The 26745-nt window shown below is 53.9% G+C and overlaps 1 protein-coding gene across 1 annotated transcript; it reads right to left on the reverse strand.

Annotated features, from left to right (window-relative positions):
* Nucleotides 1-157: 157 nt before the first annotated feature.
* On the reverse strand, nt 158-25987 carry Thra (thyroid hormone receptor alpha). The gene is made up of 9 exons (XM_052755896.1): nt 25792-25987; nt 13513-13865; nt 10922-10989; nt 10086-10186; nt 6752-6899; nt 5981-6186; nt 5046-5192; nt 4315-4573; nt 158-3591 (listed from the first exon to the last, which is right to left on the reverse strand). Exons 2-9 carry the CDS (start codon nt 13563-13565, stop codon nt 3341-3343), a joined length of 1233 nt encoding a protein of 410 aa, XP_052611856.1. The 5' UTR covers nt 13566-13865; nt 25792-25987; the 3' UTR covers nt 158-3340.
* Nucleotides 25988-26745: the final 758 nt, after the last annotated feature.

The raw sequence follows: 26745 nt of genomic DNA on the forward strand, positions 1-26745 counted from the left end.
GCACCTCTCCATCTGGTCAGCTTGTGGGGTGGGTACTCTGCCAGCAGATGGGAGAATATGGGGAAACAGCACACAAGTCTAAAGGGGGGGTGCCCACGGGGGTTATTTTCATCATATATTTATTACATAAATATGTAGTAAAATAGACGAGCAACAATTACCATAAAAATATCTTTCTTTAAAATCCTGACCCAAAACACAATGGGGTGAAAAATCGCACATAACAGACATACTGATTGTCAACTGTGGGGCAGGAGTAGGAGCCCCTCAAGTCACCCCTACCGGTCCCACCCGTCTCTGGGGAAGGGACCTATCTCCTTCCCTGTTTTCTAGCCATAAACCCCCTCCCCCCACCCCAGCACCAGCTTCTCATACATTCAGTAGCGCCTCTGGGTAGTGTCCCCCCCCTCCTCCACCCAGGAGTTCCTAGGGCAGGAAGTACATTTCCCCCTAATGGACGGTGTCTATGTCACACCCCCTGCCCTGCCCTCTCCCAGCCCTGCAGACCCACCACCCGGGGAAGGGGTAGGGGCTCCTCCTCCCCCACCCTCCCCAAGTCTGAGCAGGGAGGAGGCTGGATGAGGTATGTGTGTTATAAGTGATGGGAGGGGGGAATACTGAGATGGAGAGGCAGTGGTAGGGGCAGGTAGTGGTCATGGCTCTGGCACCCCCTTGTCCTGGCCTGGCCCCCCCAACCTTCTCCCAGCAACCCATTCTCCCATCAATACTGCACCCGCTGCCCCACCCGGCCTGCCCTAGTGCCCCGGGCCAACACTGGGGGAAGGCATGCTAAGCACCCATGCCAAGTCCATCCCCCCATTAGCACCAATGGCCCCCAGGAGAGGGCCCTGTCCCCCACTTCCACAGTAGGGACTGGGACAGCTGCCTCTCTAGAGCAGGTGCGTGGCACTCCTGAGTCTCTCTGGCTCCTTCCCACAACGTGTACTCACTCATACATTCACACACAGGAACACACACATACACTCCACGTCACTGAGGGGGAGGGGGAGGGCTGAGGGGAAGGGGCTCACAGCTCATACGATTTGGGGGAGGGGAGGGGATTCCCAAGTGCCTGTAAGAGGCCATGCCCACGGCGGAGATTGGGAATGGACAGGGAGGCGTGGAGCCAGGGGAAGGAGGGAGACAGCAGGCAAGGTCAGGAACTCCACTGGGCCCCCAGGTCACGGGGGAAGGTATGAGAAGGTTTACCCATGGGACTGGAGGAATACGGAAATCAGTACCCCCGGAGAGAGAAAGAGGGTAGAGACAAAAGAGAGCACAGGCGGCCCGGAGGCCCCAAGGGGTGGGGCAGGCACACGCACAGGTGATGACAGGAGATGCTCCTCCAGGCCCTCTGCCCAGTGGGAACACCTGGACAGTGGTGGAGGACACTGCCCTGGGGACAGTGAAGCATTGCCTTCCTCTGCGTGTGTGCGTGCGTGCGTGCGTGCGTGCGTGCGTGCGTGTGTGTGTGTGTGTGTGTGTGTGTAGAGGGGCTGTGGCAGGCTGAGGGTCAGAGTGGGGTGGCAGGTTCCCCACCGCTTAAGACATTTTTGCCCCAATAGTGCAAAGCGCAGGAAGCCCTGGCACCCCTCCCCGCCCCCCCTGCCCCATTCCCCATGGCTTCCGGGGGGCATCTATGTCCACCCATCCATCCCTGCCGACATGCAGCCCTGAGGCCAGGGCCACTGGTCTGCTCTGTTTCTCCCTCTCCTCCCTTCCCTCCCACTCAGGGGAGGGCCGCCTCCTCCCTCCCTCTCTGCAGAGGAGTGGGCTGTAGTCAAAGGGAGGAAGAGGAGGAGGGGGAGGAGGGGGAGGGAGGACTGGGAGGGCAGCTCACCCAAGTGCAGACCAACAGAGCACTCCTCACCAGAGGGTGGGAGCTGGCTCAAGCCAAAGTCCCTGAATTAGAAAAGGAGAGGGGAGAAGGGTCCCAGGGGCGGAGGGGTGGCTGGCCTAAAGAGCGAGCGAGCGAGCGAGCGTCAAAGAAAACAGGAGGAGTGCCAACTGCCTCCTCCCCGGGGCCCCTAAGTGCCACTGATAGAAACACTCCCACTGCATGCCAGCCTGCCCTACGTCTGGGTTAGCGCATCAAGTGGGAGTCAGTAAGGAGGGCCAAGGGAGCCCAGAAAACAGACAGGAAACAGGAGTCCCACAGGGGTGGGCGGAGGTTCTGGGAGACACACATGTCCACCCCGCCCCCCATGCAGCAGCATCTGGATTGTAGCTAATACTGCAGGATACGAGGAGGGAAGGAGCCTGGGCCGCAGTTTTTCCTGTGTGTGGGTGCCAAGGTATAGGAGGAGGGGGAACAGGAGGCCCCTGGGGCTGGGCACTTGAAAGGGGAGCTGTGTGGGCAACAGGGCAGGCTGGTGAGGGGCCAGCTGGCATCCAGCGTGAGAGGTAGATGGAACTCAGCGGGCACGAGTGGCAGAGAGCAGAGGAAGTACTGGGGTGCGGTGCCAAAGGGGCACGGGGGGGGGCGGGGGGGAGGGGCAAGGCAAGGGGGGGCGCCAGGACCCTGTTGTGTTAGCTCACAGCTCTAACCAGCAGCCCTACCCTTGTAGGTCCGCTGGGGGCATTTCTCTCTGGGGGTCAGAAGGGCAGTTCTCAAAGTGCATGGGGGTGGGGAGGGGGGGGGGTCCTTCCCCTTGGACCAGCCTCAGCTAATAACTTAATATCATCTCTCTCTCTCTCTCTCTCTCAACGCTCTCTTTTTTTTGTTTGTTTTTTTTTGTTTTTTTGTTTTTTTGTGTTTTGTCTTTTGTCTGTCTAGGTTTTCTTCATTTATAGTCTCCCCTTATTTGCTTTCCAAAGTGCAGTTAGGATGACTACCATTTTTAGCCTCCAGGGGAGGAGCTAAGCCAAGCCAAGCTGTCCTTTACAGCCAGGACCCAGGTTTTTGGGGAAGTAGAGACCTGTGGCCTGAAGGGGAATCTAGGCCAAGGAACTTGGCAGGGCTCTCCTGTGTGTATAGGGATGAGTGAGGGCATCTGCCCCTATTCCTCATTCCTCCTGACCCTACAATCAGGATGGCTTGCCCCTCTTAGTTCTTCCTCCCTTTCCCTACTTTCTTAGAGGTTGGGGGTTCCCGGGAACTCTAGGACTTAGGTCCCAGCCTCCCATACTGTCTTTCATAGCAAGTTCATTTGTTGCCCTGTGTGAGGGCTGGAGGTTCTGAGGGGGACTGGGCAGTGCAGGGGTATATGGGAGCTGCATCTATCCAAGGATGGGAGGAAGGAGAGAAGAGGTGGGGGGGTTCTCCCTCAGCCCCCAGCTCTGTCCCTTCTCTCCAGGCTCCTCCCCACCAGCTCCGCACACCCTCTGGCCGCCTGAGGCTTTAGACTTCCTGATCCTCAAAGACCTCCAGGAAGAGAGGGGGAAAGAGTTCGGTGGGGCACTCGACTTTCATGTGGAGGAAGCGGCTGGCGTGGCAGGCCCCGATCATGCGGAGGTCAGTCACCTTCATCAGCAGCTTGGGCCAGAAGTGTGGAATGTTGTGTTTGCGGTGGTTGACGTAGTGCTCAAAGGCCAGCAGGTACGCCTCCTGACTCTTCTCAATCTTGTCCACACACAGCAGGCCGGAGCGGTCTGCAGGGAGGAGGGAATGAGTGCTGAGGGCTGAGAAAAACACAGGAGAAAACATTCGGGAGGGCATGGAGGGACACTGAGGCAGAGAGCCCAGGAGAGACCAGGGGAAGAAAATAGCACTGAGAGGCTGGGTAGTGGTAGTGCACGCCTTTAATCCCAGTGCTCAGGAGGCAGACACAGGCGGATCTCTGTGAGTTTGAGGCCAGCCTGGTCCATGGAGGGAGTTCCAAGACAGCCAGGACTACAAAACCCTGTCTCAAAAAACCAAAACAAACAAAAAAAGCAAAAAAAAAAAAAAAGGCACCAAGGGACATGGGTAGGAGCAACTTCCTTAGCAGGACTAGGTGACTGGGGTCGGGGAGATGCATGGAGAGCCAGGGGCTATGAAGCCATCCATAAGGAGGAGAAACAGAGAGGTGGCATTAAGAGAGGAAAGCTGGAGACAGAGGAGGAACAGAGACAGAGAGAAGGTTGGGGGTCAAAGGCAATAAATAGTCTGGAGACCAAACATGAGAGGGAAAAATTCATTAAAAAATAAAATAATAGAGCATGGTCTAGGGGACAGAGGATGGACTGGGTTACAGAGAAGGAGCTGGGGAGTGAAAGCAGAGTGCCTATGAAAGACGAACCTAAGGAAGGGGGCAAGCAGGAAGCCTAGGGTGGAGATAAACGCTAGAGCCCCTGAGAGCTTCTGGGACCTCTCAGCCACATGTGGCAAGATACCTGTTGACATTAGCAGCACAGCCTGAAGCAGGGCCACTTCCGTGTCGTCCAGGTTAAAGGCAGAGAGTGACTTGCCCAGTTCAAAGATGGCGTCAGAGACTACACCCAGGCCGCCATTCTTGAGCTGCTCCCGCTTCACCGCCATCTCCCCACTCAGCGTCAGGGTATCGCTCTCAGGGTCATAGCGGACAGCTGCCCGCAGGGACATGATCTCCATGCAGCACCCCTTCAGGAGGATGATCTGGTCTTCGCAAGGCAGCTGTGGAACAGTAGGACCACAGACCACTCAGTACATCCTCCCCATGCCCCACGATCTCCCCACTCTCTTTGCTGGGCCATGCCCACCTATGCACTACTGCACTTAAACCTCACAGTTATGCCCAAGAGTGAGGTCCCCTCATTCTTCCAGTCCTCTTCAAAAAACTGTAGTACAGGGCACTTAGGTAACTTGGCCAAGGTCCCACAGCTAGTGCAGCAGCCTATTTCCAGTCAGTGCTACGCAGAATGAAGAGATGAGTCACGCTGCCTGGAGGTACAATGGTCACTCTAGGACCGTGTGTGCATGTGTGTGTGTGTGTGTGTGTGTGTGTACACACATGCGTATACACTCATGTGCTAAATATCTGTTGGTCTACAAGAATCACTCCCTCTGTCTAGAGAACATCGGAGGAATACCCAGTGAGGCTGTGTGACCCAGTGGGGAGTGACCCAAGGTTCCATTTGCTACTCACCTCGGAGAACATGGGCAGTTTTTTGGCAAAGTCCACCACACGGGTGATGGCCGGGGTGATGATCTTGGTAAACTCACTGAAGGCCTCTAGGTCTACCTTGTCTCCATCTGGCATGGAGACAATGGGTGACTGGCCAATGTCATCCGGCTAGAGGGAGAGATTGAGGGTCAGCTGGGGCTGCAGACCCCTTTCAACCACTCACTGAGACTCCCTGCCCACCAGGGGGAGCTCCAAGGCAGCTTGGGGAAAAAGTCCCCCTATTCCAGCCAAGGTTTCAACTTTGGGAGAGCCCAGGGAGAGCATTTGAAATTTGCTAATATTGATAGTAGTGAGAATAGCAGTTAATAAATTGTACTAAAAACGCAGCCATAGTGACTGAAAACATGACACTCAGCTGTAGGCTGGCCACCTGTTCTACACAGCTCCTTTTAGCCCTTACCACAAGTCTGTATGGAAGGCAGAGTCACCAGCACTTCAGAGACAGAAGCCTAGCACAACTAATTAGGACGAGCAGAGTCACAGGACCAGTCCATTACAAAAACATCTGCCTGGCACTGGGGAAATTCTCCTAGTGCATTTTCCATTCCCTGGCATACTCTATCAGGGAGCCAGGCCCCAGTGGTCCATCTCCTTCCAATCTGACCACCCACTTGGCAGTCAGTTCTGTGAGGGTTCAACACAACACCTGGATCCCTGCAGGTGCCCCCAAATACTGTTATGTTGACTATGTCCTCAGTCGCTGTGGGGACTGCCTTGGAATTCAGAGGAAGAGAAGGCCCAGTTCTCACAGAGCATCCCATTGGATGGAACAGACAGGCTCCAGAAAGCAAAGGCATGTGGATACAGGTACAGAGCACCAGCTTTGGGTTGGGTTAAATCAAGAAGGGTTCCAGGGGAGGCAAGCCTTTGCGCTCTCAATGGGCATGCTTTCTTACCAGGAATTTTCGCCTCTGCTTCCAATGGCTGCCCTGGGCATTGGTGCTGCGGTGGGCCTCCGTGGCAACGTGGATCAGATCCCACTCTTCAGGAGTGGGCTCTGGTCGCTGCTGTAGCGATCGGATCATCTCTTCCTTTCGCCTCCGCTCCCGGTTCTGCTCGATCAGCTTGCGTTTGGCCACCCGCTTCGAATCGTCTAGAACCACTGTTGACAGACAAAAGACATTTTGCCTGGCAACGCCCCCACAATGCTCAGAAATTTCTCATCCTAGTACAAGGGGTTAAGTGACTTCCCAAATCACTTAGTAATAGGGTGGCACAATAAGAACCATGTTTAATCACTGGGACCAAGTCAACTCTAGGCAGGCTGGCCCGAGGAATAATGTTCTGGTTTGAGCTGTTTGAGAGGAGTTCTAGCTGACCCTGCTACCTAACCCACAGTTGAGGAAAGAGCCCCTCCTCATTTAGATGTGCCTTCCTGGGGAACAGGAACCCTGCTAGGTTGGGGACACACAACACCCAAGTTTTTACTCAACAACTCCCTCCCTAAGGTCCTCAAATGGCAAGAAGCATCAAGCCGACCCAGGAATTCCATTTCCTTTGGGATGAGGGCACCAGGCCCCCAAATCTGAGATCAAGACTTTACAATCAGCCTGACCTGCATTGGCTACCACTCTGCCCTGAGGGGACCCAGGAAGGAATCTGCTACCCTGGCACTCAGCCCCACCACAGCAGTTGCCTGACTCCACTGCCCCATGGGTGCCCCTTACAGTCCATGGCCATGCCCACGGCGATGCACTTCTTAAAGCGGCACAGCTGGCACTGATTCCGGGTGATCTTGTCAATGACGCAGCAGCTGTCATATTTGCAGGAATAGGTGGGATGGAGGTTCTTCTGGATTGTGCGGCGGAAGAAGCCCTAGGGTCGGGGGCACAGGGAGCAGGTTTTCACCCTTACAACTTCCTCTCCTGAGCCAACCAGAGAGTTCACCAAGTAGGGGCGGGGCAAGGGGAGCAAGTGTCACCTGGTACCCACATGTCACTGTAGGCCCAGGATTGCTGGACTCTACCCAGCCAAAGGATCTGAGAAACACATGCCCTTACCACCAGGCTGCCGAGGGATGAGGGGTGTCTGTGGTGGCAGAACAGTGAGTGTCGTTGGCAGCACTGGGCCTTGGGCTGGTGTGTGTGCTCTAAGGGCCTTGGAAATCTACTTTAAATAGTTTTTAAGACAGAGTCTCATGTAGCCTAGGCTGGTCTCAAACTCACTATGTAGCCAAGCATGACCTTGAACTTCTGGCCTCGGGAGTGCTAGGATTACAGGCATGTGCCATCACAGCTGGTTTCTGTGGTGCTAGGATGGAACCCAGGGTTTCTGCATACTAAGCAAGCACTCAACCAAAAGAGTTCCATTGCCAGCCCTAGAAAGTCCAATCTTGCCTGGCTTGCTAAATGACTCTAAAAGCAACGCTGACCCCCAAAGCATTCCCATATACAATATTTTGCCTATTATCTGTGCAGACAGGATTTATAAAATAGGGCCGGGCGGTGGTGGCGCACGCCTTTAATCCCAGCACTCGGGAGGCAGAGCCAGGCGGATCTCTGTGAGTTCGAGGCCAGCCTGGGCTACCAAGTGAGTTCCAGGAAAGGTGCAAAGCTACACAGAGAAACCCTGTCTCGAAAAACCAAAAAAAAAAAAAAAAAAGGATTTATAAAATAGGGAGGTCAATATTCGAGAACATGCACTGAGTGTGAACATGAATAGCTTGTAAATTTTTAAAAACTTATTGCTTTAGTCTTTGTTTTAAAGGGAAAACCTGAAGAATCGGGATGATAGCAACATGAAGTGTTGATTCCCGATGAACTCACTATGTGATGTGCACTTGGCATGTGCCTTTCATGCATGTTACTTTTAACCTCGAAGCCAGAACTGGGCCTTCTCTAGAAGACACTAGGGTCTGAGAGTCCAGACCTAGAGTGAATTAAAATTACCGCACCAAGATACAGACTCCTGGGCCTCATTCTAGACCTACAAAACCAAACTCTAGAAGTGGAGACAGGGCACCTCTGTCTTTGGGGGATGTTCCCCTGCGACTCAGACGTCCTTGGAGCTGAGGACCCTTGCTCTTGGCTTTGTTGCTACTATTATTTCCAGGAACACTGCTTTGAAACGTGGAATCTCAACTGGTTTTGGTTTGGCTGACAGTAAGAGAGAGAAACCTCAAGCTTCTGCACTGTGTATGTATACCTTTGCGTGTTAGTTTGAGAGAGGGTCTTGTTTTGTTTGGTTTTTCAAGACAGGGTTTCTCTGTGTAGCTCTTGCTATCCTGGAACTCACTCTGTAGACCAGGTTGGCCTCGAACTCAGAGATCCACCTGCCCCTGCCTCCTGAGTACTGGGATTAAAGGCGTGAACCACCACCACCACCACCACCACCCAGCTTGAGAGAGGGTCTTATGCAGCCCAGGCTAGCCTCAAACTCACTATTTGGCTAAGGATGACCTTGAACTTGACTCTTTTACTTCTGTCTTCTGAATATGGGACTGTAGGCATGAGACCACCATGCCTGGTCTCACTTACTTCTAAATGATCTCTTTCTGGAAAGACCCGCATTTGCAGGAGGTGGTGGTCCTGGAAAAGCCATACAGGTTGAAACTGGTTGAATTTAACAGGCTTTTCCAAGTCTGTGGCCTTTGACCCTCTGCTGGAAAGAATGTTTGGTCATCTTTTCTTCTATGTTCCCATCATGACCCTTCAGCATGGGCTCTCACCTCTTCAGGTACATTGGGATCACCTGGGGCACTTGTTAAAAGCAGATTCCTGGAATCCACCACAACAAGGTTTGGACTAAGTAGGAGGCATACGTAGCCTGGGAATCTGCATTACAGCTAGTGTTGTAGGTCACCCGGGAATCATACTGCACCCCCGCCTCCGTAATGTGTGTGTGTGTGTGTGTGTGTGTGTGTGTGTGTGTGTGTGTGTGTGTACACGTGTGGTGGACAGAGGTCAACATCTAGTGTGCTCTTCAATCACTCCTCACCCTTTTGGTCTCATGTTGTATTTGACACAGGGTCTCACTATGGAGTTTACTGACCAGCTAGACTGGCTAGCCAGCAGGCCCCAAAGATCTCCCTGTCTTTGCCTCACAGTTCTGGAGTACAGACAGATATGCGGCCATCCCTGGCTTTTTATGTGGGAGCTGGGGATCTGAACTCACACCCTCAGGCTTGTGCGGCAAAGCGCTTTTCCCACAGGGCCATCTCGCCAAACCTCTATGAGCCAGATTTTGAAAGACACTGATTCCTGTTTGCAGATTGCTTCTTGGGTAGACTGCAAGTAGCTTGAAGGTAGGTAGGACACATACTGTATCCCTCATGCTTTTTGTTTTTTTGACACAGGGTCTCACTGTGTAGCCCTGGCTGGTCTGGTATTCACTAGGTAGATCAGGTTGGCTTCAACTCATAGGCATCAGGTAGCCTGTGCCTCCAGGGCCCTGGGGTTATGAGCATGCACTACTGTGCAACAAATTCTTTTTTTGAGACAGGGTCTTCCTATGTAGCTGAGGCTGGCCTAGAACTTAATATATATATCTCCCAGGGTGGCCATGAACTCATGATCTTCATGCCTCAGTTTCCCAAGTGCTGGAATTACAGGTGTGCTCTACCACTCTTGGCTTTTCACCCCTTATTCCTAACACACTGCAAGGATGGATGATGCCTGGCCTTTACTAAATGTTTGTATGTGCTTGGCGTTAGTTTAAAGGCTATCACAGTCCTAATTCTTACATCTGCCATACTCTTTTTTCCACCCCTCTGCAGTTATTTAAAGTAGCGCCAGGTAAATGATCTAGTTTAATCTGCTTATTAACTCTATAATAAAGGTAGCATAATTTCTCCCATTTTATAAATGAAGAAACTGAGGCTCAGAGAGGTCAGGCAAATGGCATGTGAGAGGATTATGAACAAACAAATGAATAAATGAGAAGAAAATGACATAACAGGCAGGCTTTAGGTCACACGTTTACAGAGACTGACTGTCATGCCAGGTATGGAGATTCAAAGGGGTTCAGGCTCTGGGGAAGGGACAGGAGACGGCTCGTCCATACCTTGCAGCCCTCACAAGTGATACAGCGGTAGTGATAACCGGTTGCCTTGTCCCCACACACGACACACTGCTCGTCTTTGTCCAGGTAACTAGGGATATACCCTGGGAAGGGGGAAAGGGTGGAGGCAGTGGGCATGGTGTGGAGCCCGGCAGAGGAGCTCCTAGATGGTGCCCACCCAACGCTGCCTTTCCCATTCTTCTCCTAGCTCAGCCTCACTGAAAGGTTCTTTATCTCAAAGTAGAAAGAAGTCCTGGGACGCGTAGAGGGGGTGAGGGGACTGCCCACCCTTTTCCCTTCAAATACATGGACCCTTCATTCTTCCGACTGCCCATTCAGTGGCCCTCCCCCACCCCCTCCTTCCAGGTCTTTATTTATTCTTAAGGCTGGGTCTTACTATGTTGCCCAGGCTGGTCTTGAACCCTGGGTTCAAGTGATCCTTCTATGTCAGTATCCTAAAGGGCTATAACTGCAGGTAGGTGCCATTACACTTGGCCTGGCTAGGGTTTTTTTTTTTTTTTTTTTAATGTTACATCTAAGTGACAGAATAGCACAGGGAATTGGGAGAAGAAACACCCCACCTTAGGAGAACAGACACCCTGAGGCTGGTGGATCCTTCAATGAGGAGGTTCTGGGAGGGTGAAAGAGGCCCTTCCTGACCTAATTCCTCCTTAAAGGCCAAGATAAGTCACCAGTCTCACCCCCATGCAGATCCCACCCATGTGCTGTAGGCTGTTCCCTCTAGAGACATAGGAGCTCCAGGCCCAGCCTTGGAGGAGCCAAGTGTGCTCTGGAGGGGCGAGGTAGGGAGAGGGGCATGCATGCGGAGCTAGGCTCACCTGACATGCTGGTTTTCAGGGAACATTGGCCGTTCTTTCTTTTTCGCTTTCCATCTGGTGACCTGGTACTGCAGGGGGCAAAGTGGGAAGAATCACAGAGCAGCCTCTGGCCAGCCCCTTCTCACCTAAGAGGCTTCCCGAACCCCCACGCCTGGCTCCCCCCCCATGCCTGGCTCCCCCCCACGCCTGGCTCCCCCCTCCGTCTTAGGTCCCTAGTCCACCTCCCACCCCTACATCAGCTGACAGCTGAAAAGGGTCTATCTATCTGGTAGCTGCATGGGAGAGATAAGGGGCTTACTTGGGACCAAAACCATGTTTAGGGCCCCAACACATTCACACAGACAAGGATTGCTATGAGACTCCAAAATGCATACATGTCTCACACGTAAGCAGTGTTCCAAAGTCCCCCACCACACACACACACACACACACACACACACACACACACACACACACATATACATTTCACCCACAATCTATAGAACATTCACATAGTTAAGCCTTCAGTGTATGCCAAAAGGAGCTGAAATGCTCCTTGGAATATTCTTAAAGCTATGTAACCTTTAGAATATGTGTGTGTGTGTGTGTGTATATATATATATATATATATATATATATATATGCAATATGACACCTACGCATGTGAATAACTATGCAGCCTTCAGTATAAACCCAAGTATGGTAATAAGCTTTAGGATCTACAAATTCGTGCAATCTTCAGGGCATTCTCAAATGTATTAAACGACTTCTAGGATGTGTCCATGTGTTATAGAACCCCCTGGGCAGGCACCCATTAGTGCCATCCTCCCTCCCATGTGAACATGTTGCTTAATTTCTAGGTCATGCACACATGCTAAATAACCCATGCGGACTGAAACTATTAGGGTCACCCTGTTCATGGCCTCCAAATAACAAATCGGAAACTTAAGGTGCCATTTGGGCACTGTGACACCAAGCACTGGAACCGGCCAGGAAAAGGACTCTGAGCTGCTCCATGCAAGGTATTATTAGCAACTGTCAGCCACAGCACATATATGTTGCCAGGTTTTCCACATATGTGTTACGTAACCTCAGCACACGCAGGTTACATAAGCCTCTACGCATGCAAGGATTGTATAACCTTCCACACCCACCCTGTGTGTGACATGTTGCAGAGCCCCTCCTCCTACAGCCTGGTGCAGCTCCCAACACACTGACACAGTGACCTTGGACAGGGTCACGGTCACAGACAGCCTTGTGCTTCACACACCCTGGGGATTACCCCTGTCTGGTTTCTACAAGGCTGGAAGGTCAGGCTTGCCTCCAGCCTTCTGTGTGTGTGTGAGTGTGCGAGTGCAGGCGAACTCAGGCCACCTAGGTCCCAGCTGAACAGACAGCTTCGGATATCACCAGGCTCAGAGCCTCTGGGTGCAGTTCCACACACAGCCACAAGGTGGTGCATATGCATGGGGGAGGGGAGGGGGAGGAGAAGAGGTGTCTCAATTCCGAGGGACTAGGAACCTTTATACATTTCTACCTCTATCCAAGACCTTAGAGCAGGCTCCCCCAGAAGCCTTGGCAGGGAAATACTGGAGATGCAAGGGATAGCTACATGGTGGCAGTCTGTCTCAGAGTCTAAGCATGGGACTTTGGGGGAAGGGGCTTACCCAGTGCCCTACCGACACGATCACAAACTCCATCCACTATTTCTGCCCCTCCAAAGAACCAGTCTTGAACACAAGGGCTTTGCCTGGCCAAACTTCCGGCCTTCTGGCTCAGGACCTGATCTCCTAGACAACAGCCAGCTACACTGCTCCCCAGAGCACCCCACCCCCACTATTGCCCTGGCCATAGGCACAGGCTGTACCCAGCTCCTGGGACACCATGCCAAATGGGACAGAGCTCTGTGCCACTTGGAGCGGCCCGAGAAGGCAGGGACCCTCTGAACTGATCGAGGGCAGGCAGATGAGAGGCGGCCCCTCCCTAGTTGTGCGTACAGGGTGACGCCTCATCCATGTCTAAGTAAAACCTTCATAGTTGATGCATACTTCCACTTCCTGGGAGGAGCACCATCGCAGTGCCCGCCTTTGACCATGAACAACGGAGAGTGTGTGGGGTTTCCAATAGATTCCAAAAAGAAGTGTGGGCTCCGACCGACAGTTGTTGGTGCCTGTACCCGGAAATGTTATGTTATATGCACCACAGCTTGTGGACGAGCATGCTTGTTTGTGGTCAGGTGGTCAGATGGTGAATGGATTGGAAGAAGAAGAAAACGGTAAGGCCACTGGGATCACACACGCTCAAGTGAAGGGAACACTGGGAGAGGGGACAATGGGGACATTTGAGACTGCCCAGCACTGCCAAGGAAGGGGCCACATGTCTGTTGCCTGTGATGACTCTGTTTCCTATCACTTTCCCCTTCAAAGTAAGCATCTCTCAAGCTTAGTGCCTAATTCTCTGAGACATAGAAACATGCCCTCAGCCCCTGGCCTGCTGGCTTCATGTCCATCTTCAGGGGTACTTAAAAGAGACCAGCTCTCTTAAGCCCAGAGAGCTATCCATGTCTGTTGCTATGAGTAGGCACTACCAGGCTTGCTAGACCCATTCATTACCTGTTCTCCTCTGGGTCCGACCCACACTCCACCTTGCTTGGCTTCTGTTCCATTCACTTCAATTCCATCCAGGATGCCCTCCAGCACGCCAAGAGACTGGGGTGGGCACACTGCCCCCCCCCACGCCCACAGGCCACCCACCCCCCACCACCCAGGCCCTAGGGCACAGCACCCATGGTACCCGTCTCAGTACTCAGCCTTTCACACCATGCCCTGCGCCCCAAAGGGGTGAGGGCGGGTGGTGGGAGGGGCCAGGGAGCGGCAGGTGGGAGAGCTAGGGGCAAGCTGGGTTGGTGAATGGCACTGGGTTAGGGGCTGGGAGGTCTTCAGAGGCGTGTCCTGTCGGGAGATATCTGTGGAGAGAAGAGAGAGGCAGGGGTAAGAAGGTGCCACAGGGGTGGGTCAGTGAGCAAGAGTTAGTGGAAATATTTAGTAGCTTCCTGGGGCCTGTAGCAAAATGGCAGTGGGCATGGCGGGAAGGTACAGGAATAGGACCAGAATAACCTTCTGTCACAGGTACAGTTGGAGAGCTAAACACAGGCCCCAGACACAGGGAGGGGTGAGGGGGAAGAATGAGGTCATCTACGCAGCAGGTAACTAGTCTCAATGCTCACATTCAAACAGACGCCTGGCCTTTTATGAGCGCCTATTAAATATTAGCTATTGTTACCACCCTTTACCCAAGATTTTTTTTTTTTTTTTTTTTTTTTAGGATTTATCAGTGTTATAAGGCAAGAGGGGATCAGAGATAAGCAGTCTGAAGCACAGGCATGGGGCTGGGGTCCCCCACAAAGGCAGGGTGGGGCAGAAGGATAGCATATAGGGATTATGAATGTCCCAGGGCCTTGTGTATGCTGAGCCAGTACTCTACCGCTGGCTTATGTTCCTAGCCCACTCCCCCCCCCCCCCCAGACAGGGTTTCTCTGTGTAGCTTTGGTGCCTGTCCTGGATCTCACTCTGTGTACTAGGCTGGCCTCGAACTCACAGAGATCCACCTGGCTCTGCCTCCCGAGTGCTGGGATTAAAGGTGTGTGCCACCACTGCCCAGCCCTAGCCCACTCTTAAAGGAGAGAGAGACAACAAAAACAAAGGAGAATGGACTCTCTCTGCTTCCAGTGCATTAGCGAAACTCCAACTCTTGCCCCTCGAGGACATTCTTTTTCTTTTTCTGAGACCAGAACTCACTATGTACACCAGGCCGTCTTAGAACTTGCAGAAATCCATCTGCCTCTGCTTCTGGACTGCTGGGAGTAAGGGTATGCCCTACCATGCCTGGCCCCTTTAAGGGTTTCTAAATCCCTCACACCAAGTCCCAAACCCCAGTGTCCAGTGTAAGGACGAGAATTAGCTGATTTAGCTGACTGGCTGCCATCCATCAGGGCGGGAAAAGGAAGGAAGCGAACATGTGTTGATGTCCACTGAACAGATAGGATGCTCATTCTGAAGGGGGCTCGAGAACTTTGCAGATGGAAGAGGCTGGCGTGTGTGTCATCCCAGCACTTGGGAGCTAGAGGCAGGAGAATTAGACATTCAAGGTTGGCTAGGTGGTGGTGGCACATGCCTTTAATTCTAGCACTCAAGAGGCAGAGGCAGGTGAATCTTTGTGAGTCTGAGAGGCCAGCCTGGTCTACAGAGTGAGTTTCAGGAAGTTCCAGGATAGCCAGGGCTACACATAGAAAAATTCTGTCTCAAAAAAAAAAAAAGAAGAAGTTCAAGGTTATCCTCAGTCACAGAGTGAGTTTAACACCAGTCTGTGCTAGAGACCCTGTCCTAAAAAAAAAAAAAAAAGAAAAAAAAAAGTTTCCCAGATGTATTGATGATGTATGCCTATAGTTCAAGTACTCAGGAGGCTGAGGCAGGAGGATTGTCACAAATCTAAGGAAAGCCTGGGCTATACAGTGAACTCTATATAAAAAACAAAAGAGCATAACATTAAAAAATAAAATAAAATAGAATGAACTTTCTGGGTGGGGAAACCAAGTCTCAGAAAGCTTGGTGAGTCCCTCAAGCTCATGCAGCTAGGAAGCTGGTAGCTCAGGGGTTACAGCGTCACAGCCTGGCTCTAGTGCTGGCCTTATTCTGCTACTTGGAGGAAAAAGAGTGCTAGACCAGACTTCCACCTCCAGTTCCTCTGAGCTGCCCACTGTGACCCTGGCTGCAGGCCTACGGTGTCCTGGCTGCATGCACAAGCAGGTGTGGGCATATGGGAGGGGCAAAGGGTGCAGCTCCCCACATACGACTCCATCACGTGGCTGCTGCAGCAGAGACCTTGCTTAGGCCCCCTGCTCCACCCCCATGAGCTGATAAGGAGTCAGGGTGAGAGGAGGGGGCAGAGATAAAGCAGGGCATTGGGCAGGGGCAGGGCAACAGGACAGGGCCTCTGGACTCATGCAAGCCCCTGGGGTGGGAAAAATAGGAATTACACAGAAAAGGGGCTCAGTCTGTCTCTGACACCCCCAGGCCAGGACTGGGCACTGGGGGCTGGACAGGAGTCTGGGGGGGCAGTGAGTGGGGAGACTTAGCCCAGGGAGCCATCAAGAAAGTAGGTCAAGTTTTTCTTGGCTTGTGGAGAAATTCCTGTTATAAATTTATAATGGCATAGCCAGCCCTAAGGGGTGGAGGTGGGGGAGGAGGAGAAGTGGGTGGGGATGCCCAGGGCTGGGCACTGTCTTAGCTAGAACAGGGGGGCAACAGTGAGGAGCACGATGGGTGCTGGACAATAGAGACCATTCTGTCCCCACTGCTGGCTGTGCCCAGCAAGGCTTCAGTCAGTCTGTCTGTCTGTCTGTCGGTCTGAATCTCTCTTTCTCTTTCTTTCTCTCTCTCTTTGGGTCTGGGTGTCTCCCTCCCCGTCCCCCCCCCGTCCCCCGTCCCCCCACCACCACCCGACTAGGCCTCGGTGCTTGGCACACCCTGGCTGCGGTGTTGCCCCCGCCTGTCTCCTGCCCGCCTGGCACACTGCCATCACTTGTTTACAGAAGCTGGAAAAATCCACTCGCCAGCCGGAGGCCCAAGCGCCCCCAGGGAAGGGAGGAGGCAGACCCAGGAGTGGGCAAGCAGAGAGGGGCAGCCCTGGGGAACAGGCCTTGGGGGCAGGCAAAGAAGGCCAGGGTGTGTAGGAATGGGTATTAGCAGCTGTGGGCAGGGCCTGGCAGGGAACCTCAGCAGGAGCCAGTGGCATGGGAAGCTCCTGCCTCAGGCCAGAGCTCTGGAGGTGCCCTTCCCCCCAGCATCCCACCACTACCAGTTGCTACAAGGCAGACGTGGGGCAGTGCCAATCTAAGCTACCCTGTTTATTTCCCCTCTCTCCTCCCTGGCCCAGCCTTAACTCCAAATGTGTCTGGGCACTGCCAAAGGCTTGCACGTGCCCACAGCGGGAGGGGCATGGTCCTTGTCTGCCTTACCTCTGTGCTGAGCTGAATGTGCCCTGGTGCCAGGTGGTGTGGCCCAAGTTACGGTTATCCCCTGGCAGTGGAAGAGGGTCAAGGTGCTAGCCTCACTTCTTAGAGCATTTTTTGTCTGGCGCCTAGCAAGTGTCTGGAACCCCTGGGGACACCTGAAAACCTCTCCAAGGATGATATGGGCCTACACAGAGCCCAGGCAGAGGCCCAGCATGCAGGAAGGCACAAACCATGTGAGCCCATGTCAGCTCCAGGCAGGAAAGGGTCAGTGGGGAAGGGGTATTACGTCAAGGATAACCACCCTGAAGGGCAGCCTCTCTCCCCTCTTCCTGGAGTTGGCTTAATAGTCCCCAGCTCCTTCCTAGCACAGCCTTTGTGGCGGGGAAGGGGGCTCAGACCCAAAGAGACAAAAGAGGGTGGAGCTATGGGGTCCAGGCTCTCATTTGGACAGCAGGACTAAAAGACCCACCTGTCCAACGGCCTGGCCACCCACTCCTCCTTTGTCAGACAAGAGCTGTTGGGTGGCAGCATGGGCAAGTTGCCCATAGAGGGGGAAGCATTTCATTAAGCTTAAGTGATTCTGCAATGGGGGACAGGGACAAGAAGCCGATGCGGCATCCATGGGCACCATGCCAGGTTCCCACTGCCGCCTGTCCTACTCTGCAGTTCCGTGGATCCCTGGGATACGCCCAAAGGACTCCTGAGGCTGCCGGCAGGGACTCTGCCCCTAACCATCTAGTAGCAAGTAGTGTGCACGCTTCTGAGGCTCTGCACTGGGCTATGGCTCTACCTTTCTGGGGCCCCTGAACTTTGTCCTTAAATGCTTTGAGGAAAGCCTAGCCATCCTTACACACACACACACACACACACACACACACACACACACACACGAACATGCACACACACTGAGGAGCTGTAAAGAGGGGAGAAAAAAGGAGGAAGAGACAGGTAAAGGGAACGATGGGAAAAGAGGGAAAGAAAAATATAGAGGGAAGGACAAAGAGGTGAGGTAGAGATGTGGGCAAAGCAAGGGGTGTCAAGGAAGTGGGGGGAAAGGAAGGAGGGAGCGATGGGAAAGAGGGTGGGAGAGGAAGGGGTGAGATGGGAAGGACAGATAAGGGAGGAGAGGCAGATGAGAGAGAGACAAAGGGAGAGGGGGAGTAACAAAGCAAGATGGGGGGGTGCTTCTGCCCTGCCTAAGTCCCACCCCATGGAGGCTGGGGGAGGGGGAGTCGAAATGGTTTCCACGGTGACAGCTGGTTCTTGGTGGCCTGGCATGTGGGCTATTAATAGTGCTGTGGGTAGGTTCACACCTCCCTCTCCCCTTCCCCTCTGCTTGCTACTAGGATGGGGGGAAGAGTCCCCCCACCCCAACTCCCAGTCATCCTGCATAGATGTCCTGATTCCACACTATGGAGAAACATCAAGGGTAATGTGGAGAGGCCAGGGCAGCCACTGTAGCCCAAACACACACGGGCATGCACAGGCAAACAGGCATCTGTGTGCAGGCGTGCCCGGTGCCAACGTGGGTTCCCACAAGTAGCACCGACCCAACAGTGGCTAGGTAGGGGTCATCTATGGCCATTGAGGACCTATGGTGGCAACACATACTCTATGTTTCAGGACAGAAGCCTCCCCCAGGACTGGGGCTTCTCCCTCCTTCCCCAGACCCATACCCTGTTCTGTTCTCAGGTGTGGATTGGGCAGGATTGCCCCACCCAATTCTCTGCTATCCCAGTGCCAGGAAAGAGAGAAGGCGGGAAGGCAGGGACTATTTGGCAGGTGTGATGTGGCAGAGAAGTACACACACACACACACACACACAGACTTAGGTGCAGTTTATAGGTGTGGGGGTGGGGGACCGAGAGGCGCAGCACCTCTGGGTGGGATCTTGCTTGAGCACTCTGGAACTTAAGAGCAGTGACCCAGAAGTCAGATTTCCTAGCCATGGTAGGCCTTAAAACTAGGGAATGGGAAATTCGGTGGGGGAATGTGCACTACAGGGAGACTGGTTGCTTAAACAAAGGATCCTCCCTGCCCGCCCCCCCCACCTCCAACCACCACAAAGACTATAACAGGAAATCCCCCCCCTGCAGGTCAAAGACAGAAAGACATAAACAGTAGCCCTGTCTTGGGCCACATGCCCAGTATTAACATCAAAGACTGTGTTCCCAACCCACTCCCCCATAGCCTTACCCACCTGCTTCTTCTTCGCCCTTCACCTAGTCCAGGCTAACTCCAGAAAGCATCAAGGGTGCTAGGTCTAGGGGTCACCACCTCCCTGGTCATGCCCAGCCTCCACACTTAGTGATGGATGGCTGTCCACCCATCCCTCACAGAATTTCAGGTCCCCTTTCCCAATTCCCTTCAGAAAAACCAGCAAGAAATCTAAGTCGCCAAAAAGTAAGAATTAGGCAGGTTCCCCCCCCACCCCCCACCCCCCACCCCCGCTCGAAAACAAAAAACAAAAAACCTGGGCATAGTGTATTCTCCCCACCCCACCCCCAGCCGACGGGGTAATTGGAGCTGGGAGCTGGGGCAGCTGAATGCTGGAGGCATGAATGTCATGGGGCCAAGGCACTGGCACCAGATGGCATCATGGGCACAAGGCTTGGGGGTACCCCCTCTGCACTCCCTCTTTCTAAGGCAGGAGTTGCTTGCCAGCTACAGGAAGCATCACCTGGGAAGGGAAGGAATGGTGCAGGGGAGAGAAAGACAGGATGTTCTCCTAGGCACCCCAGGGAGGCAAGAGCTAGCCCCCACCCAGTCAGAACTGGCAGAGGCAGAGGGAGGGAGGCCTGGAGCTGGAGAGGAGACAGAGGGGAAGAGAGGGAGGGGAAGAATAGAAAAGGAAGGAAGGAGAGAATGGAATTGGAGAGATTGAATGTGTGTGTGTGTGTGTGTGTGTGTGTGTGAGAGAGAGAGAGAGAGAGAGAGAGAGAGAGAGAGAGAGAGAGAGAGAGAGAGAGAGAGAGAGAGAGAGAGAGAACAGAGCAAATGCAGCTGAGTCTCAGGCACACACATGGACACGTGCAGACTCACACATTCATCCCGCATGCGCAGAACTACAGGGCTCCAGTACCCGTTCCAGGAGATATTCAGAGCCCTACCCAGCCCACACATGCACAAAACACTCTCACATGGATGCATGCACAACACACCCACTCACGGATGTGTATGAAAACGCTGATAGTTACCAAAGCTTGTCCCCTCCTCCTCCCCATGCCCGGTAAAAGAGAAAATGAAACAGGGCAGCCAGGGCTTCAGAGCCAGGAGCCCATCTCTTCTTTACAAGAGAAAGGGGAGGAGGAGGAGGAGGAGGAGGAAGAGAACGTGGGTGGCCGCTTTGTCCAAACCACCACCACTCTTTGCCACTGTTGAGTGGGTGTGGCTGTGGCTCTGGCGCTAACCTGTGAACCCTAACTCCCTCTCTTCAGGTCAATGCCCACCTCCAAAGCAAAGCAGCAGGGCAGTATTTCCGGGTACAATAATATCCATTTTGTCTCCCTGTCTACCTGTGAACTTCTGACCCCTCTGAACAAACAGGAAGGCAAGGCGGTCCCTACTGGGTACCCCATCTCTTGCCTGTCAGGCAAAAGAACACGACACGTGTGCCACTGCACGAGAGCCACAGATGTCTCGGTGAGAGACGGAACTGTCTCTGGTTCCTGGTGGCACGTGCATCCTCAGCCTGGGGAGGAGAGAGGAAGCCACAGGAACAGCTTACCATGCCAGGCAGCAGTACAGACTGAGCATGCTACCATCTTGCCTTAAGTGGCTTGTCTTTTTCTTTTCTTTTCTTTTTTTTTTTTTTTGCAGTGCTGGGGATCAAACATAGAACCTCACACATGCAAGTATTCTCCTACCGAGCCATCGCCCTACGCCCAATATTATGTTCTTCACCCTTACCCTAAGTGGGTAATATATAATAAAAAGTCAGGCCCCGAGTTATACAACTGGTGAATGGCAAAAACCCAGTCCCCAACTCCCAGCCAGTATTCTTTCCACACACCACACCTGCCTCCCCTCAAGAGGCTCCAAAGTTCCCTAAGCACCTCTGCAGCCATGAGACTGGAATTGAGACTGTCTCTCACACCAAAGGCTCCAAGTCCCTCCACCAACCGACACGACCCATTCATTGTCCTTACTTCACCTTGAAGAGCAGGGGCTGAATAAATGGGGCTTGTGGGAAAGAGGATCCTGATTCTTAAGAGTCCCGGCCAAGCAAGGGACACCAAGACAGACCCAGGACCTCCAGGTGCTATGTGCTGGCCCTTCCTTAGCACGTTTCCTCCCTGCCACCACCTTTTACTAAATGGGCACTGTGTGTCAGGGGAATCTGACATCTGTGAGGCAGGACTAGGTCCTGGTAGGTAGCTGGGGTGAAGGAGGAGGAAGGGCACGGCCCTCCTTTCCAGGCTCCTAGGCTTGTGGAGATGACCCTGCTTTTGTTCATGCACGTGCTCTCTCTCTCTCTTTCTCTCTGTCCCTCTCATTGCCAACACTCAGACTTGTCCCAAGAGAGACGTGGTGACACCCAGGCATTCACGTGCACGTGCCATAGGGCTGAGGAGGTGTGTCCCAGGCTGAGATGCCAAGGACTCCTTTTAAATTAAAAGGTGAGAGGTCGGAAGAGGAGGGGCAGAGAGGTCTGCTGTGGGCTCTTAGTTCTTCTTAGAAACAAACAAACAAACAAAAAACTTGTGAGCAAGAGATGTTATGTGTGAATGGTGAGGAGGGTGGACATACATTGTTCCCCACTCACTTCCATCCCCATTCCCGTAACGTTTGGGAGACCCAAATCTCTACTACACTCCTACCAGACATCCTAGGGTCTCCAGGCATGAACTCGGTGCATTTTGGGGGAGGAGTTAAGCTGGTCTCACTATGTGTCCAAGGCTGGCTTTGAACTCCTGATCTTCCTTCCTCAGGCTTTCCAGCCATTGCTAGGAGACCAGGCTTGTGCCATTTACTATATTTACTATATCTCACTATGAACTGGGCACTTCCCCCCCCCCCCCCCCCCCAGAGCTGAGGACCGAACCCAGGGCCCTGCGCTTGCTAGGCAAGTGCTCTACCACTGAGCTAAATCCCCAGCCCGGAACTGGGCACTTTTAAAGCATTGTATATGTGTCTATCTGGTTGAGGCAATGTCTCACATAGCTCAGGCTGGCCTCCAACTCTCTATGTGGATGACACTGGCCTTGATCCTCCTGCCTCAGCCTCCCAAGCATTTAATATATTTTAACAACTATAAATGTCAAAGCTAGATGAGATAGATATCATCATCTCCAGTTTCTAGATAAGGCAAGAAGGAAATTGAAGTCTTCTCAAGGTCACACAACTAGCAGGAGGCATTTAGGATTCAAACCTAGGCAGCTGAACTCCAGAGCAAACAACAAAAGCCTGCTTTTAACCATAACAACCTAAGACCTGCAATATGACTCGATAGAATAAGGATACCCTGTTCTTTCATCTGGCTATGTATCCCCTGTGACAAACCTCAGTTTGTCTTTCTGTTGAAGTCTATGAGTACTCTATGATGGATCGTTACTAATATGTTCTCATCCAAGCAGACCAAGGCTAGAGGGAGCACAGCAAGGCATGTTTGTCGTGCCCTCCCCTCCCCTCCCGCCCCCCAGGCTTTGGATCTCCTGTGCCAGTAGTCCCTGTTCAAATTCCCTCCTTGAAAGAGCTACCCTTTCTGTCCTCACATGTGGGTTCTAGCACCCCCTAAAATTGGCACAGCTGTACCCTCAGAACCAATCCTGAAGCTGGGCAAGGAAGACACAGCTGTTGGGACATCTCTGAGGTAGGTCTCAGCTGCCAGGGGTGTGAAGAAAGGCCATCATGAGTCCTAATGTGGACTCAACTGGGTCCTGCCAACTCCTGCCACTGTGCAAGGTGGGGGGGGGGCATGGTTTTCCCGCCTGGGTCAGTTAGGGGAGGAGCCTCCTCACTGCCTCCTTAGAGAGTTGCAGCCTGAACCTAAAGTGTTCCCACTGAACTAGTGTTCCCTGGCTGGGCCTGCCAGCTTGAGGGGTCAGCACAGGCAGCAAAGCCTACTCCCCTCCCTTTCCCCATTCCCAGCCCCCAAAACTTGCTGGCCAGCCACAGCTGCAGCATCAAGGAAGCGCAGGATGTCCTGAGCCAGCGGAGCACCCCCACCCCCCACCCCAACCTCCTGCTGACCCCAGAGGCAGGCTGGGCGGGCCAGAGGGCCCGAATTTGAGCATTAACAACTGGAAAAGTATGAAGAATGTTGCTGTCAGCTCTGAGAAAAGAGGCCGTGGCAGAATCGGCGAGAGAGAGAGAGAGACAGAGAGAGAGAGAGAGAGAGAGAGAGAGAGAGAGAGAGAGAGAGAGAGAGAGAGAGAGAGAGAGAGCTACAGACTGGCAGGGACACAAGGAGAGAGTCAGACACCCCAAGACAGCAACAGAAATACAGACAGAGTTAGAGAGAAATTCCAAGTCAAAAATACACCTCCCTCACGCAGACGCTCGCCAGCATACGGCCTCCCAAGGAAAGCTTCCAAGTTTGGACAGGAGGACCAGAGGTGAGAAAGGGGGCAGATTCACAGTGGGGGGCAGGCACGCAGCTGGGGACAACCAAGGGTCCCCAGGAAAGGCCCAGCCAAATAACCCCTAGCAGGGGCAGCTAGGTCCCCACTGGCTTATAGGCTAGGGATGAGAGAGAGCCAGAGAGCCACTCCCAACTCTTCCCCAGACACCCCTCCCCCAGCAACCAGGACAATCCCAGCTGCTAGAAGTCACTGGACACTGCTGCAGGCCCATGACTCGGCCGTCTGGAACCCCCTTGCCCCCACTTTGCTCTTGTTTCTCTGTCTCTCTAAAGGGGGGGGGGGGAGCCCATTGCTACACAGTGGCTGAGCCTGGAAGATAGAAAGAAGCCAGAGGGAAGAGTCTGTGATTGTGTGCCTTTAAGCGCATCCCTGCCCCAGCTACAATGTGTCTCTCTGCAGGGGTTATCTGGACACTGCCAGGTGGGAGCTGGGACTGCAGACCGGAGCCCCGGGCATGGCCCCTGCACCTGTGAGACGAGGTGTAAAGGAGTGCACCTGTGCCTGGAGTTCCCACAGTCAATCAATTAACAAGTGTTTACAGAGCACACACTGTGCTAGGCTCTGGGTGGGATCCAGGGCTCTTCTAGAGATTCTCCCATGTCTCAAGGAGCTTGCCATCTAGTAACTGGGTGGTATGGCAACCGACAGTAATGAGACTATATTATCAGGAATGCATGCTTTGCACCATTATGCAGAAAAGTCTTTTCATACAGATGAATTTGATTTTCTCGGTAGTAGAGGTTTTATTGTCTACAGAACCTCAGCTCCACAGAAGAATCCAGGAAAATACTTGTTGCTAAGTTGTGTACACATGTATTGATGTGTAGCTATGTTTTTTGTTTGACTGAGTGACTGTCAAACTGGCAAGCAATGACGACTACATGATTGGGCACATGTGAGAGCGTGTGTGCTTGTGAGTGACAGGGTCTTTTGTAATTGTGTGGTTGTGGGCAATTGCTGTGTGTGCACACGCGCACACATGCATGCATGCACGCATGCAATAGTGACAGCGACTCCTCCTTGCCCCTGTGTGTGACAGCATCTCCCTGTGACCCTGTGCGTGGGTATGTGCATAGGCCTTCTCTCTGCTCACGGTCTCCCGTGGGTGTGTCCAACCCTTCTGAGCTCCACCATGCAGCGGCAGCCTGCCTCTTCCCTTGTCCCCATGTGGGTGTGTCCAGAAGCTCCTGTCCTTGAATCTGCCTGGGTGTCCCTGGGTGTGCATGTGGCTGTCTGTGTGGGCATATCTGTGTCTGCATGTCACCTTTGCCTCCCCCTTCATCTTGGACAATGGCCCCCTTCATCCCCTCCCCCTCCTGGGTCCAGAGCCAGCATTCAGGGGCAGACTCCCATCTCCCTGGCTTTCCTTCTGTGTGCCCCCCCTTCGGTCCCTGAAATGGGTGGCTCTCTCCATTGCTTTTGACATCTTCCCAGGCCTTCCTTTCACACTGGACAAGGGAGGGCCCTAGACAGAAAAGGGGCACCAGAGACACGTTGCAAAGGGAGGGAAACATGGGAAGCATGCACGCGCGCGCACACACACACACACACACACACACACACACACCCCGACACGCACACGCGCACACATACAAAACATGAGTCCATTCCTTCCTCTCTTCCCCACCACCGGCCAGCAATTCTAATCATCCAGGGACCATCGAGTACACCCCCACTACTACACGCTCACATTCCCCCCACCGCACCCCACCCGCCGCGTTTTTGCAATTAGGAGTGTTGCAACCAGAAAGCCATGCTCAACTGGGAAGGCAGGGAGGGGAGGGGGACTCTCTCTCCCCCAGCCCATGCAAGCCCCCCCACCCTGCCGCACCCACATTGCCCTCCGAAGCTGGAGGCAGCTTTGCAAAGGCCATTCGGCCTCCTTGCCTGGGGGGTTGGGGGGGGGACACGACAGGCTTCTGGCACACCGTAAACAAACCGCGGCGCGGCGGGCGGGGGAGCCTCGGCAGGCAGCGGGGCCCAGCCCGGGAATGCGCAGCAGACCGGCCGGACAGAGGCCGGGCGGGCCCTCGAAGGGGAGGCCCAGACGCCATCTCCGCGGGCGAACCCCGGGGCCCACCGACCACTGAACAGCACCTCCCTTCCCCAGGGCGTAAGCGGCTGGCTCTCGGGCTGTGACAGGGTCACCCGGGCGCCCGGAAAGGCAGAGGTCGGCGGCGGGAACCCCCTGGGCGCCCCCAGCCCGCCTACGAGCTGGCCAGAGACCCGCGGCTTTGCATAATCAATCGCGATGCATTTGCATATTAATGCCCCCCTCGCTCCCTCCTCCTTACCTTGGCTTGGCGCGCGGAACCGAGTTGGGCAACGACGCGGGGGTCTCAGCGCCCCGTGCCGGGGGCGTCCATGGGGGGCCGGTGGGGCCCGGGCCGCCCGCCTCCAGCGCCGGGGTGTGAGTGCGAGTGAGCGCGGGGGGGCGGGGGGCGAGTGTGGCGGCCCCCGCGGCTCCTCCGGCAGAGGCGGCGGCCGCTCTGGCTCCTCCCTCCCCCGCCCCGCTCCGGCTGGGGCTCCGGCTCCGCGCGCCCGGCCGGCTCGCGGCTGCTCCCTGCAGGCCGCCTCGCAGCCGCCGGCCCCCGCCCCTCGTCCCCCCGCCCGCGCCCCGGGACCCCGGCCGGCTGCCCCTCGATCGCCTTGGCCCCGACCAGGCTCAGACTCGCCCACCTCACCCCCTGCGGCTCCGTCGAGGAGCGGTGCTCGGTGACACATTTTGAGAAAGATGTCATTTTTTTTTTTTTTTTTTTTTAAACAAAATAGCTTTCATTCGCTGGGAGAACTGGGGGTTTTCTGGTTTGCACCCTGGGGTAGAGGGGAAGTTTCAGGGAGCTCTCTGCACCTTATAAATCCGGGGAAAAGTCCAGATACCAAACGCTAGGGGTTGTTTGTTTCAGAGTTCGCGTCCCTTCTCTCCAAGCAACTCTCTGTGTGACCTTGAACAAATTACAGCTGCCAGGGTTAGAGCTTAAAATCGAAGTGGTGGACAGGTTACTTCTGAAATCCTCCTAACTTCAACAGTCCTATTTTCTAACCCTTTTGGAGGCTCATTCTACGTTGTGCCTCCTCTCTCATTTCTAACATTAATGCTGGATCCCTTGCCTCCTCTTGAAAACGTTTCTATTCTCCACAAAGGCTCTTTCTATTCACTGCCCACCAGCCATTCCCCAACAATATACAGCCCGTGCTAAGCTTGAGGAGCCGGGCGGGTAGGACTCGCTACTGCCCCTCATCCCCTG

Source organism: Peromyscus californicus, unplaced genomic scaffold (assembly GCF_007827085.1).
Source record: "Peromyscus californicus insignis strain IS unplaced genomic scaffold, ASM782708v3 Scaffold_3__1_contigs__length_106647218, whole genome shotgun sequence".
Taxonomy (NCBI): domain Eukaryota; kingdom Metazoa; phylum Chordata; class Mammalia; order Rodentia; family Cricetidae; genus Peromyscus; species Peromyscus californicus.

Coding starts and splice junctions, on each gene's coding strand:
- Thra (XM_052755896.1), bottom strand. CDS start 13,565: ATGGAACAGAAGCCAAGCAAGGTGGAGTGTGGGTCGGACCCAGAGGAG. Junction 10,187..10,921: donor CCTGAAAACCAGCATGTCAG/GTGAGCCTAGCT, acceptor CCCCCTTCCCAG/GGTATATCCCTAGTTACCTG. Junction 4,574..5,045: donor AACTGCCCATGTTCTCCGAG/GTGAGTAGCAAA, acceptor ACTGTTCCACAG/CTGCCTTGCGAAGACCAGAT.